The following is a 15,065-nucleotide window of genomic DNA, read 5'->3' as shown; positions in this document are numbered from 1 at the left end:
AAATCACATAAACACTTAACAGGTAGTTATGGAACTAGAAAACTTCATTAGGTGTTAACCTTTTTTTTTTTTTTTTAAACAGAAAGCTTACAGGTTTTGTTCCTGATGGAAATAGAGAATGTAATAGAATTATATATGTGTAATAGTGAATTATTTCCCCCAAATTTAATAGCACATAATTCATTTGCAATTAAAATTTCCTTATTAATTTAGTTAAAATATGTACTTAAAAACTCACATTTCCAATAGCCAGTAGTGCTTTGTCAAAAAAGAGAATCATTCCAAAGAACAGGAAAAACACTCCAAATCCTGTTAATCCCATTCCAATTTCTGCAATATAAGTTATATGGTTAAGGGTACAGAAAAATTAAAGGCACATTAACATCCCTGTAAACTAAGAAAGAACATTTTTCAGTTTTTCTTTTGGTTGATATAAGGAAATAGGCCCCCAACACTGCAGGTCAACTTCATAATGACATTCATTAAGATCTTAACAAATTAAATTAACATCAGCAAATTACAATTTAAAATATGAATGTGAATTTCTAATCTTTGTATAGGAGATAACATTCACAGACATACCCATAACAGAAAAAGATAAATCAGGATTCTAAACTTTTGGTTATACACTTTTTCCTCCTCCCAAGAACCTCTCTAGCGCCAAATATAAATATATAGGTTTCCAATTTATCTCCTTTCATATTCTATGACTATTATTAACATGTACAATATCTGTAGTCCCTTCTTAAAATTAATTACTTCTTTAACCCATTAGAAATTTAGGTCAGCACAATATACTTCATTAAGTTATACACTGCTTCTCATAATGGCAAAAAGAAATGTTTTGGGAATTATGATAGTTGTCTTCTCAAAGTTAATTATCAGATGGTTAGGCATCACTTTTAACTTCTTCATGGCTTATTATAGATTTATTATCAACAAATTTAACTAAACTATGAATTAATGTAGTCTAGAGTCCTAAAATCACCCCTCCAAAGTTTCAAAGAATACTGCTTTACCTAGTGTTAATATTATAGGTTTTTTTCTCTTTCATTCAAAAACAAAGAACCATTGATCAACTACTAGCTGCCAGGAACTGTTCTAGGTACTGAATATACGTTGGTGGACAAAGTATAAGCTTTGACGTCTAAGTTCACCCTGTATATAAAATTAATAATTTTACTGACTTTACTTTTCTAGGTCTTATGTTTTTATTTTGAAAAGTCTTAACTTTCTAAAGTGAGAAATGTACTCTCCTATAATGCTACAAAGCACAATCTACTAAGTCACCTCCTTGAGCACTCTACTTCTGTTTTTAGGAAATATAGCCATCAATCCTTATTTTATCTGCAAGCACTAACTGCATACAGATAATGAGACAGAGCAGAAGTCACCATATTTTTGGAAACACAATTTTAAATACACTATTAGTTATTCTTAATGTTACTTAACTTTTTGCCTCAGCTCCGGAAAGCTAAAATATAGGTCACAGCTACTTAAAAAAATCTTAAGTCATACAAAATGTTATGATGACTTGAAACTTTATATCATCTTTACCTTTTTCTACATCACTCACCTCCCTCAATTTTCTAATTACTACTGACTTTCATTCTAGACATCTTTTGCTCCCAAAGTTAGTCTAAAAGAATTCAGATACCTGTATATAAATACACCAGTTTAAGTGTATTCCACAGACACACATTCCTATGAAAATTTGAGGCTGATACTTTCATGCATGCTTAAATGCTTTAAAAGAATTTACTAAAATCTAAACAGTTTAGATGTTAACTGTTTAGACTGACAAAAGAACAAGCAAAATTCCATTAAATAACTATTTGGCAACTGAGGTTTAATCATTGGCAGCTGAGTTATTTGAATATGACCAATTTCCATCTTTTTGCAAAGTATCTGAATAATTATATAGAAATTTTGAGATGTTTTTTCATCAGAAAGGAAATTACATGGAAATACACCTACTAGGTATTGAAAATTTACCATGAATTAGGCATTATGAGGTTCTTCACATACCTTATACAACTTAATCTACCCAATACTACTGAAATGTAGGTATATTGCACCATTGTAGAGGTAGAGGAAACTGAAGGAGTTTAGAGTGTTAACTTAAGTTGCCCAAAGTCACCTTTCTGGTTAAGCATTCGAACCTAAATGTATCTGAATCCAAAGCCCATGTGCTTAATCATTAAGCCATACTTCTTCCCACAGGATTTTTTTCAGGTTAAATATGTTTGGTTAAATGAAACTCAAGGGCACTGGAGTATACTGAACTTCTGAGGGAAGGATCTTTAGGTGATTCAATTTTAATATTAGTTTGTTATCTAACAGCACTAAATAGATGCCAGTAGAACTATTTAAAAATTGACTGCAGGGCCGGCCCGGTGGCGCACTGGATAGTGTGCCGCTTGGGAAGCGCGGTGGTGCTCCCACCTGAGGGTTCGGATCCCACATACAGACCGGTTCCCGCTCACTGGCTGAGCGAGGCATGGGAGCAACGCCAAGGGTTGCAATCCCGTTGCCGGTCCCGGTCCGGTACGGGGGCAACACTGAGGGTTGCGATCCGTTGCCGGACACGGAAAAAGACAAAAAAAAAAAAAAAATTGACTACAGTGAAAAAGGACAACATCTGAGTATGGTTTACCATTTGCAGTGGATTGAATGTCCCCCCAGACTCACCGAACCTTAACCCCCAAAGTAACTGTTGAGGGTGGGAAATCCTATTATGGTAATTGACAGGCAGAGCCTTGAAGAGGTGATTAGATTGTGAGGACCAGGCTCTAGTAACTGGATTAAGAAGTTGATTGTTTAATGGTGGTCACGGGCATGGTTCTGATGGCTTTAAAAGAAGAGCCAGTGAGAGGTTAGTCTCTCTCTCTCTCTCTCTCTCTCTCTCTCTCTCTCTCTCTCTGCTTCCACCCCCTGCCATGTGACACCCTGCTTTGCTGTGGAGAGTAGTAGAGAGAGTACCCACCACCAAGTCTCTCACCAGATGTGTTCCTTGGACTTTGGACTTCCCAGCCTCTAAAACTGTAGGCAATAAATAGTTTCTTTACAAATTATTCAGTTCCAAGTATTTTGTTATAAGCAACAGAAATGAACTAATACACTACTTAATGAAGTATTTATGCAAATATCTTGTAATTCCTTTAACCAAATGTGAGGTAAAAAGTAGCAATGGTCCCATGTTTCATATGGGCAATTAAGGATCCAGAGAAATTAATTACCTTTGATCATAGAATCAGCGAAAGTGTGTGGGGGTAACTGGGGGGTAAGGTTGGATTATGGTGGTGGTGTGGAATCAGGCTAGAATATAAATCCAGTCTTCCACAGCCTATGGCCCTACAACCACAGCTTGGAACCAAAACATTCCTACTCCTTTATCTAGTATTGTCCAGCAGAAAACAGTTGCCTGTAACTTCTTGGCCAAAACTAGCACTGGCATGATGCTGCCAAGTCTCCCCTGATCTAAATGGGTCAAAAGACTCAAACTGTCATTGTGCCCTTTTCTCATCTCCAGAATTCCCTTCCTTCCTATCCTTATGCATTCAGAAGTCCTCTGACCATCAAAAGCCCTACCTAGAACTGCCTTCTTCCCACCAGAATCATACCCAGTAAAATAAATTAATCTTCTTTTTGTGTAGTATCAAACCTTCGTTCCTCCTGCCTATAAGTTTTTTTTTTTAAAAAGAACAATCTGATAAAATTAATTTGTCTAACATAAAAAGCTTATTGTGGAAATTTTATAGCAAAAGAAATGCAAAATCCAATAGCCAACACTGTTAGCATTTTTGTATTTTGTCCACAGTGTATAAAAAGCAGCATTGTCTTTCTTACTATGCTCTTCAAAATACAGAAGTCATTATGAAAAAAAGAATTCAGCTGAATAGCAACTGGATTGCTGTTATACTCAATTGAATATCATGGTAGAATTTTAAGAAATGCAACAAAATGAAATGAAGACAGAGGCTACATGGGAACTGCCTCTTTCTCATCCCTCTGAATAAATGTGTGTGTGTGCTGTTTTAAAATCCCTTAAAATAATCATGAATTGCTATTTATTCTACTCTGATCAGTGCTTGGTCACCCTCTCCCAGAATCAAAATCCCAGAATAATACTGGCAAATCACTTGAACCATGGCCAATCCCTGCAGCTACACACAAATTTGAAATCCGAAAAGCTTTTGGTTCACCAATAATTTTATGTTTCAATTCACCATGTTCCTATTCTGCTCATAGTCCAACCCCACACCCTTGTTCTGGCTTTTAGAAGGATGTAAATCAGGTACTCATCCCTATAACAAGCCTTCAATAGAAGAGAATCTCTATGCACAGGATAAAAAATTCACATTTTTATATATTTAATATCACAAACAGATTCTTTTAAGATCTCAAATGAAGTTCATAACAAGTCTTCTTAGATGCTGGTAGGGTACAATGAGAAAAACAAGGGTTTCTGAGCTAGTAGACCTGGGATGAAGACTTGTTTCTGTCACTTTTCTTATGACCGTGCATTGAGTTTCTTTTGTATCTCAATTTATAACAGGGGTATGCTCCTCTCTGCCTTACAGGGCTCTAACTCATATAATAATTAGACATAATGATTTATATGAAAGCACACAGTGAATTGAAAGTAAGTTTATATAATTGCCACTAATTATTATTGCAGTAGACCCTCCCACCCCCCAAATAAAAAGACTACACTTATACAGGTATTTTATTTTCTCTGATCAGACAGGTAAGGCCAATGGACAAAAATGGGCAACATTCCTGGGCCACGGGAAAAGAGCCTAACTAGGGTGGCAGTGTGTGTAGAAGACCTTAGATGCTCTGCTAAAATCAAGTGTGCCATGACTTGAATCTAAACGTTAAGACTCCACTTTAAAATAGGACATTTTAAATGAAATTCTATTTTCACTTCAATACACTATTTAACTCTTAAACTCTTGAAAATCTGAGTAAGTTAACTGGGTAAGAAACTAAAGGCATGGAAGATAAAGTGAGACAAAAAGACTATCACGACCTTCAAAATATAAGCAAGCACAGAGCTTGGGTACGTATATAAATACAAAAATTACTAAAACTGACAAGGAAGGGTAGAAAAGTGCAAATGTTCTGTTGAAAGAAAAGGAAACAGATAGCAATGCTAACCTGAGATGAGATAGGCCTGGAGAACTCTGTGGCAGGCAGAAAGCGATGCTAAAATAGTAAGCCACAAAGCACAATATGCAAAACAAACGAAAGAAATCCTTTCACTGAGCACAAAGTGGCTTTTTACTACTGCTGAAACTTTAGCGGGTGGAAAAGTGAAGTCGTTCTTAAGGGATTTTTGGAAGGTTGCTTCCAGTGATCGCAAAAGGAGAATATTAAAAACACTTAAGTATAAGCACATTCTCAAAAAGAGCCTGCAGTAGGTGACATTTCGACTCCGAGAGTGGGCCGCGAGCACCGCGCATCAAACTTCCTCTTGTGGCGGTCCCCGGAACAAAGCGCCCATCTCACAGGGCACGGAGAGAGCAGAGCGACCCCGGCGCGAGACTGACGCCCGGCTAGAGCTCCCCCTCCCCAGCTCGGGCGTCCCACCCAGCCCCACTGACTCTCCTCCCAGGACAGATCCGCCACTGCAAGTCTAGCCCCCGTGCCCTCCAGGCAGCCCTCGCCCAGTCTCGCAGGCCGCCGCCCCTAATACGGAGCTTCATTCATTGACCCGGGCGGAGGGGGCGGGCGGGCGACACCCAGCCCCAGCGCGGGGTGTGCAGGGCTCGAGACGGGGACCCTGGGGCAGGCGCTTACTCTGGGTATCCGTTAAGGAGATCATGGCTGCAGCGGTGAGGGCAGCGGCAGCAGCACCTGGAAACGCCCAGGGTGGGAAACTGAGTCGGGCAAAATGAAGCCGGGAAGCAGCCCAGGCGAGAGCCGCCACGTCTTCCGGAAACACGCAGCCACCCCTACCCTATCTTCAAGACCTCTGCCCATTGGCTAAACCCACTCTCAATCTCAACCAATAACCCGTGGCCTTGTTCGGTGATGCACGGTGGCCACACCTCTTGACCAATTAGAGAAGGCTGTTACTTGCGATTGGTTGAACGGACCGACCCGGAAGGGTGGGTGCTCCCGGCTGGATGGCGGGAACGTATTATTGGGGAGCGGCTGACAGGTGCGTAGCGGTCCGGAGCCTGGGCGCTTTGAGGTCGGAGACGGCTCCTTTAACCCCTTGGGAAGAGTTCCTGGGTAACTCCTGTTACAGCTTTGAGGGGCCAAGGGCGTGCGCTCCTTTAATGTTTCCCTTTCCCGCCTGAGGGCGAGGCCGGTCTATCGCGGATCACTTCCTTCCACCGACACTTCGGCGGGGGAGAAACGAGGGCGTCAACTCCCGCCTTGCCCTCTGAGAAGTCCGGCCTTTAGGGCACGCTCGCCTTCCAGCCAGTCTCTTTTTCTCTCTCCAGCCTTTTTCATGCAGGAAGCTTGGCCACCAAAGCCTGTTTATTAGCAGCCACCGTTTATTTGTAAGTTAAACTGGGGATGCTTCCTCCACGTCCTGTTTCACAGTAGCAAAAGGGAGGGTATTGAATGACTGTAACCTCTAAATGCAGGTGGCGGGGAGAGGAGGGATGTGTTTGATTTAACCAGTGGTACCTCGGTGGCATTTCCTCCAACATCGATAATTGGCTGACACACCGTAAGTTAACCTCTAAATGCAGGTGGCGGGGAGAGGAGGGATGTGTTTGATTTAACCAGTGGTACCTCAGTGGCATTTCCTCCAACATCGATAATTGGCTGACACACCGTAAGTTTTTTCTGTGGATAGTGGTGGCTTCAGAATTCTAGGTACGAAGGGTCGAAGGTCAGTCTGAGTAAGGGTAGGGGTGCTGAAGCTACCTTTGGAGAGCATTCTTAGTTTTAGAAAGTGTTGATTGTCCATATTAGAGAACTGGGGGAGGTATTCATAAAATTAGGGGGAATTTAAATTTTCTACTCTGAAGCCTCATCTTCTACTTGCTCATAAGTGGAAATATTAGTCATTCATAAGTACTTAGAGTTCCTTAATACAAGCCAGGTTCTTCCCCACTCTAAACTTTCCATGTTCTCTCCTTCTGATGTCTGTCTGTGGAATACCCATTTTTCTTTTACGGTTGAGCTTAAATTGCAACTCTTTAAAGCAAGTGTTCAATAAAATCGTAAGTGATTAATTTCATTATTTATGTTGACGTATTTTGCTTAGTCTGCGACTTTTGAATCTATTCAAACTGTTATTTATATATAATATAGTTTCTATCATCCCAGATTTACAGGTAGAGAAAGAGGCTTAGAGGAAAAGGATATGTAACTTTGCCAAAGTCAGACAGTAATTTATTGCTAGATCTCTTTAATCTTTGCTCTTTTTTGCTATGTCACTTTATATTTGGTGGATGTTTGGTAAGTGTTATTGACTTTGTACATGTCAGATAAATGTTATGTGACTTTGGACACTTCTCTGAAATCTGGAAAATTTTTCATAAAAATCAGTGTGGGAAGAACCATGTAGTTCTTATTTGAATGGTCATTGCAATATGCAGTTTACTTTCTAACATTTTTGTGCTTAGTAGTGACAGATTATCATTGATTGAACATTGTCAGTAGTACTGCTTAAAAAATTTTAAACCATGATTGTTCTTTCGTTTTTAGAAAGAAATTTGGATCTCCAGTTCAACTTTAGAGAATGGCGTCCATTTCAGGTTAGTGGAAATGATTACATTCTGTAGTTCATTCTGTTCTATTTCTAGTTGTCTGATCTTTGAAAAAAATGTTTGTTTTTAAAATTCTCATTATAGAAATGATGGGGTTTTTTAGCTTTTTTATTATGGTAAAATATACATAACAAAACTTACTCTTTTGACTGTTATTAAGTGAACAATTCATTGGCATTAATGCATTGACATTGTTGTGCAGTTATCACCACTATCCATCTCCAGAACTTTCTAATCATCCGAAACCAGAACTGTGTACTCATTAATCTGTAACTTCTATTGTCCCCTTTCGCCAAAGCCCTGATAGCCACTATTCTACTTTCTGTCTTTGTGAATTTGACATTTTAGTTACCTCATATAAGTGCAATCATATAATATTTATCCTTTTGTGTCTGGCTTATTTCACATAGTGTAATGTCTTCAGAGTTCATCCATTTTTTAACATACATCAGAATTTTATTCCTTTTTAAGGCTGATAATATTCTGTTGTATGTAGATACTACATTTTGTTTATCCATTCATCTGTTGATATACATTTGTGTTTTTCACCTTTTGGCTATTGTGAAAAAGTCATTACTGTTTTCTTTTAAAATAGACTTTTGCACAACATAATGCTGCTATGAACACTGGTGTATAAATGTCTGTTTGAATCCCTACTTTCAAATCTTTTGGGTATATATAGTCATGTGCTGTGTAACAACATTTCAGTCAATGATGGACCACATATATGAAAGTGATCACATAAGATTATAATAGAGCTGAAAAATTCCTATCTCCTCTTGAGGTTGTAGCCATTGTAATATCGTGGCACAACACATCACTTGTGTTTGTGGTGATGCTGGTGTAAACAAACCTACTACAAAATATATTGAGGAGGAGTGCCTAGCTTACACACAGGGTGACCCTCTGAAAGGTAGCTCAGGCCTTTGAGATAGAAAGCCAAGCATTTGACACATGAGGTCTAACCCCAAGTGAAAGGATTGTTGTCCACTTATAATTCTTGCATTTTTAAATAATTCTCACCCATCCCCATAGCAAAATAATAGTTAATAACAGTTAGCTAACACTCACTAGTGCTTGCAGAATGCCAGGCACAATCCCTGCCTGTAATTGAATTTTAATAACTTTGTGGGGTGGTATTATTCTAACCATTTAACAGATGAGGGAAGTGAGGCACAGAGAGACTTGGTAACACAATTAGAGGGCCCACGCTCATGCAACTCGTGGCCAGTGTAGATAACAGGAAAAGTCATTACTGTTTTCTTTCATAATACACTTTCTCACAAAAACAAAATCACCTAGTGACACATTTTTCAGAATGCATCCTTGTTGTTAAGGGATGCATGATGTACTGAGAAGTGGAATTGCTGTATCATATGGTAATTCTATGTTTAATTATTTGAGCAACTGCCATACTGTTTTCCATAGTGGCTGTACCAGGTTACATTGCCACCAGCAATGCACAAGGGTTCTATGGAATGTTTTTGACAGAATTCTAGGAACCTAAGAAAGAGAAGAAAATATAAATCACTTCTAATTCTGCTACTCAGATTAATACCATTAACATTTCAGTGTATTATTTTTCAATCATTTTTAACATTTTGTACATAGTGTGTAACATTTTACACATACTGTTTTGTAACGTGATTTTTTAAAAACATAATGTAAATATAGAATATAGAATATTGTTAAATTAATTCTATTTTGTAATTATTCTGTTTTTAATACCTGCACTGTTTTATTGTTTTGAAGTGGCATTTATTTGCATAATCTTTAGTGTTTACTTTTAGACTGGCTCCCATGCATCAGCTGTAAGCTTCGGAACACTGGAGTGTAACCCCCCTCAATTCAGTGTGCTCTTGAGATGAAGTAGCAGTAATAAGCCCTGTGCACTTGCAGTCCCTCTCCATTATGGACTGGTGAAATCATTCACGTGACTTTTCAATCTCACCTCCTGTAGTAAAATCTTGTCTTGTACAGGCCAGCATTAGAGATGGTATAATTTTGAACAACAATGTTAAAATTCCCTGATTTATTGCAACTAGCTGTACTTTCTTATATTCTTAGTCCATCAGAATTTTGTCTAAGATATGATGATATTGATTTTGTAGCTTGGGTTGACATTAACATCTGATCAGGTAGAATTTGATCAGGGATGCCGAAGCACTGTGACTGATATAAGGGGTTTACTAAACCCCTTGTGTGATTATGGGAAGTGGTTAAGCTCTCTACATATGTTGTCTATGCACCTGGCACTGGGCCTGAAGTTGACAGAGCCAGCAGGTGGGAAGAGAAAGTGGATATGAAGTATGGAAAACAAAGACAAACTGCTACCTGTGGAGAGGAACTTCTGTTTCTCACCAGAACCTGTGTTCGTTTCTCATTGCCTCAAAGCCTCCAATTTTGGTGATGCAGGAGACCTGTCAAGAAGCTGGTGTACTTCACCGTGGAGTTGCACACAATCTGGCTGAGGGTTCAGAGAAGCTGAAAGAGGAGAATTGACAGGCTTTGGAGGAGCTGCAGGCCCTGCTGTTTCCCCAAGGTTATCTAGTAGCAGCTGGAGTATGGGCCCATCTGTTTACCCACACCAGTACCAACGAGGTCACTAACCCTGACTTTACACTGACCTTCTTAAATATGGAATATATGGCTGCTGCTTCACTTCTACCTTCTAAATCTCTGGCAGAGTTTCTCCTGTGCAACCCTAACCTAGAACTGTGCAGGGAAGGGAGTTCTAAGAAGCGTAGTTCTAGCCTAGCAGAGTGATCATAATAGAAAACCACCAGGCTGCACCCCTTGTCTACTTGGCACCCATATGCTTCTCTTTTAATCATATTTAATTTCTAAATAAAGGCAATAGCAAATCATGCTTCTGCCTAAAGTGATATAACTATCCCTCCTACAACCAAGTACAGATTGACCATCTCCCCAAAAGAGGGTACAGATTCTCTTCACTCATCTTTGGGTGATGCTCATTCATTCCTCTTTGCTGAATCATATACTCCTTGATAATCCTGTAATTTATATCCCGACATATGAGGTTAGCTACTATAAACATATTTTATGTTACATGTTGATGGAATAGGAGAGGGACCAAACAAAAAGAAAAACCCAAACTTGGTTTATATACAAATATCAAAATAGGTAAGAAAGGCTTATAGGTAGTACAATTCTTGTTTCTCACCTGGTCATGTCATAGCTGGTATTTTATAACTACCTTCTTTACCCATTTCATATCCTTTGCCTTCACCTGGTCGTGGGTCTTTGACTGGTGAGGATTTGTCTTAGCAGTTGCTTGTATTGGTTGTTGTAGGTTTCCATCACTTTAATCATAGGACATAGGACTACTAAGAGGCTCCCTAGAGGAACCCTTACATTCCAGATATTCTCCTCCTTACCTCTATAGTGTGGTAGCCACCCAATTTCCTCATAATAGTCAGGATCACTTACCTCAGCCAATATAATGACTTCCTTCTTTGCCTGATTTACTATCGTGAGGAACCCAAAGTAGCCAACTGGCAGTCAAATTCCAGTTTAATGGAACCATTGCATTTTCTCCTGGTAGAAGCATTTCTTTCTTGATAAATCAGACCTTTAGACCAGCAGAGTCCAAAGTTTCAGGGATGGGAAGCAAAAAGTTCATTAGTGGATCACTAGGGGTAATAATAAGAGGAGCCACTACCATTTCCACCCCTGATTCCCATGAATCGTGGCTATGGGAGAGTATTCGCTGATGTATAACATATCATATCTTGGAGGATACTACTCCAGCCTTTAAGGTGTTGCCACCCACCTGGCACCATAATTGTCTTCAAGATGCCCCTTCAGTATTCTCTCAGGCCAGCTGTTTCAGGGTTTTGGAGAGCATAGTTAGACCAGTGAATTCCTTGAGCATGAGCCTCCTGCTTTACTTCATTTGCTATAAAATGAACTCTTCAGTCCTGAGCAATTTGGTGGGGAATATGATGACAATCAGTAGGCATTCTGTTAATTTATGGATGATGGATTTGGCAGAAGCATTGTAGGCAGGGAAGGCAAATCTATATTTACAGCAAGTGTCTGTATCAGTGAGAACAAAGTGCTGCCTCTTTCATCATAGAAGGTTCCTGTATAATTAGTTTGCCACTAAGCATCTTGCTGTCCCCCTAGGGATGGTGCCACAATGGGGACTCAGGGTTGGTATGAGTTGACAAAGTGCTGCCTCTTTCATCATAGAAGGTTCCTGTATAATTAGTTTGCCACTAAGCATCTGGCTGTCCCCCTAGGGATGGTGCCACAATGGGGACTCAGGGTTGGTATGAGTTATTTGCAAGTTGGGCACTCAGCTGTGTGTATAGCTAGATTGATCTTACTGAGTGGCAGTCTGTGTTGCTGCAACATGGACTCTTTGTTCTTGACCTCATTGTGCAAGGACAGGCGTGACTAGGAATGAGTCTGACTGATGTCCAGGTGACCTTGTCCACCTGACTAAGATCTTCCTCTGTGGAGGTTATTTTTAGTGAGCATTCACATGGGACACAGCATCTTCACACTCTGCCCATTCAGAGTGATCTACACATAATACCTCTTCGGCAGACCTGTTACAACTAATTTTCCAATTTTCTTTCTTCCAGGTTTCTAACCATCCTGCCAATCCATTAGCCACTGCCTATGACTTAATATGGATCTGTACCTCTGCAAAATGAATAACCATGTGCACTGCATGAAGTTCTGCCAAGTGGGAGAATTTTTCTTCCCATTGTTCTTCAGGCCATTCTGGAGAGCAGTGTAGAGCTTTAGTTATTCACTTTCAGGGAGTGCCAATATATATCATGCAGAATCTTCTGTAAATTATATGTTTAACTGTGTACTAGGTACTGTGTCAAGAACTTGCAATATGTTATCTCAACTTAATTTTTTACGACAATAACATGTAAGTTAGATATTTTCCACATTTTACAGATGGGGGAATTGAAATGCAGGTAAGTATCTTGTCCAAGAGCACTCAGCACGTAAGAGGAGGACCTGAGATTTAACTCAGGTCTGTGTGACTCCAAAACATATGCTCTTAACCACTCTGCTTTACTAATAGTTCATCAGTAATTTAGATGGGGAGGAACATTCAAAAATCAATAGGGACACCTAAAATTGTAATTAATTCTCTGTAGTCATTGTATCTTTCCCCCTCTTCATAGCTCTAACCGAGGAACTGGATTCTGTAACTAATGAGCTACATGCAGTAGATATTCAAATTCAAGAACTTATGGAAAAGCAACAAGAGCTTATTCAGAAAAAAACAGTCCTAACAAAAAAAATAAAGCAATGTTTAGAGGATTCTGATGCTGAGGCAAGCAATGAATGTGATTCTTCACCTGCTGCTTGGAATAAAGAAGGTTTGCTCTCTCTCTCTTTTTTTTTTTTTTTCTCCTTTGCTGGTTTTGCTTCTCATTTTTTAAAACTAGAATGAAATCATTCTGCGTGGGTCAATGCTTTCCAGTAGGCTTAGAGGTGAAATTGGCCATTCCTTCAGTGGCATGGGAAAATTATAGGTAGACTATTCCTCACTGATGTTCTGTAGACTTTTTAAATTAAGCTTTTATTATTCATATTTTATTTTTTCCAAATATGGTCCTAGCAACATTGGTCGATGCTTGAAAAATAAGGTATTTATTTTAGCTAAATTTTCTAAGTTTTAACTAAAAAAGCATTAAGAAAATTATTTGAACTCCTTGCCAAAGTCTAGTTCATTTTCTTGCCCTAGTGAACAAACCTTTTTTGATTCAAGATCTTGCCAAGCATCATGTTTATGATTAATTGTAATAGAATGCTGTAACTGTAGAAGGAATTGCAGTGCTTTTATGGATATTGTTTTCTAGGGATTCACTTCTAAATAGGATATTTATACCAAAAATTCCAAATAATTTTTGTTTATGATATTTGAGTTTTTTACGATGCTGTGAATTCCCTGATCAACATTCATACTGTTTTTCAAATAACTGATTGAGCACCTTACTTTTTTGTGTGAGTAAATTCTCAACTGACAAATGTTTATGTATTTTTTCTGATGTACTATTTCTTATAATGTATCATTTTTGCTTTGCTTAGCTTAGTGAGTTAAACTAATCTCAAAATTATTATAAAAGTTTGGGGCCGGCCCGGTGGCGCACTGCTACAGTGCGCCGCTTGGGAAGCGCGGCGGCGCTCCCGACGAGGGTTCGGATCCCACATGCAGACCGGCCGCTCACCGGCTGAGCGAGGGGCGGGGGCAACACCGAGGGTTGCGATCCCGTTGCCGGTCCCGGTCCGGTATGGGCGCGACACTGAGGGTTGCGATCCGTTGCCGGTCACGAAAAAAGACAAAAAGACAAAAAACAAATTATTATAAAAGTTTAATGGCCCATAAGTATTAAAAGTCTTACATACATTTATCTGATTCTTATCTATTATAAAAGCAGCAATTCAAGTTTGTGTCTCATTTATAATCCTAGTAATCCTAATATATTTAACTTATTTTTCTCTTTTTAGATTTTCCATGGTCTAGTAAAGTTAAAGATGTTCTGCAAAATGTCTTTAAACTGCAGAAGTTTAGACCTCTTCAGCTTGAAACTATTAATGTATCAATGGCTGGAAAGGAGGTATTTCTTGTTATGCCTACAGGAGGTGGAAAGAGCTTATGCTACCAGTTACCAGCATTATGTTCTGATGGTATGTATTAATAAAGATTAATTTTAAGTTGAAAAGTGATTTCTGTTAATATAGTTTTAATTCTTTAAAAAAATAATTTCTAACTATACATACATAAAAATCAGGTGGATTTTTGTTTTATTTATCTCTACATTAATAGATGCTTAAAAGTTTCACTTAAAGGGGGAACGTTAAAGACTTCTGAGAGTAATCCTTTTATCTGGTTCCTGAGACATAATTTAAAAACATGTTGGAGGAGAGAAAGCACTAGAAAAATAATTACTAGACCTGAATTCCAGTCCCAGATCTTTATTGTATGTCTGCTGTGGTGCTAGGTACTAGAGATATAGTAGTGAGCAAAATGAGTGTGGTTTCACAGAATTCAGTGTAGAGTAGTGTTTTCTCAAACTTTAATATGCATAGCAATTGCCTGGTGATCTAATCTATATGCAGATTCTGATTTAATCTGAGACCCAAGATCTTGCATTTCTAACAAGCTCCCAGGTGGAACTGATGCTGCTATTTGGGGGAGAAGCTAGGGAATGGAGCAGGAAACTTTTTCTTTTTTTTTTTTGTCTTTTTCCGTGTCCGGCAACGGATCGCAACCCTCAGTGTTGCCCCCGTACCGGACAACGGATCGCAACCCTCAGTGTTGCCCCCGTA

General features: G+C 39.0%; 2 protein-coding genes across 2 annotated transcripts in view; one reads left to right on the top strand and one right to left on the bottom strand.

The window, feature by feature from the left end:
• Positions 1-5,989, bottom strand: part of GOLT1B (golgi transport 1B) — an 18,224-nt gene extending 12,235 nt beyond the window's left edge. Inside the window, exons 1-2 of the mRNA XM_008581474.1 lie at positions 5,806-5,989; positions 239-330 (exon numbers count right to left, since the gene is read on the bottom strand). Of these exons, the coding sequence (XP_008579696.1) occupies positions 239-330; positions 5,806-5,830 (117 nt within the window). The 5' untranslated portion in view covers positions 5,831-5,989. The remainder of the gene's footprint in view (positions 1-238; positions 331-5,805) is intronic.
• Positions 5,990-6,740: 751 nt separating this feature from the next.
• Positions 6,741-15,065, top strand: part of RECQL (RecQ helicase-like) — a 27,189-nt gene continuing 18,864 nt past the window's right edge. Inside the window, 4 exon segments of the mRNA XM_008581473.1 lie at positions 6,741-6,799; positions 7,678-7,727; positions 12,914-13,111; positions 14,244-14,423. Of these exon segments, the coding sequence (XP_008579695.1) occupies positions 7,712-7,727; positions 12,914-13,111; positions 14,244-14,423 (394 nt within the window). The 5' untranslated portion in view covers positions 6,741-6,799; positions 7,678-7,711.

Source organism: Galeopterus variegatus, unplaced genomic scaffold, assembly GCF_000696425.1.
Source record: "Galeopterus variegatus unplaced genomic scaffold, G_variegatus-3.0.2 Scaffold2362, whole genome shotgun sequence".
Lineage (NCBI taxonomy): Eukaryota > Metazoa > Chordata > Mammalia > Dermoptera > Cynocephalidae > Galeopterus > Galeopterus variegatus.
Note: the sequence above shows the minus strand (reverse complement) of the source record. Positions and strands in the feature narration are given on the sequence as shown.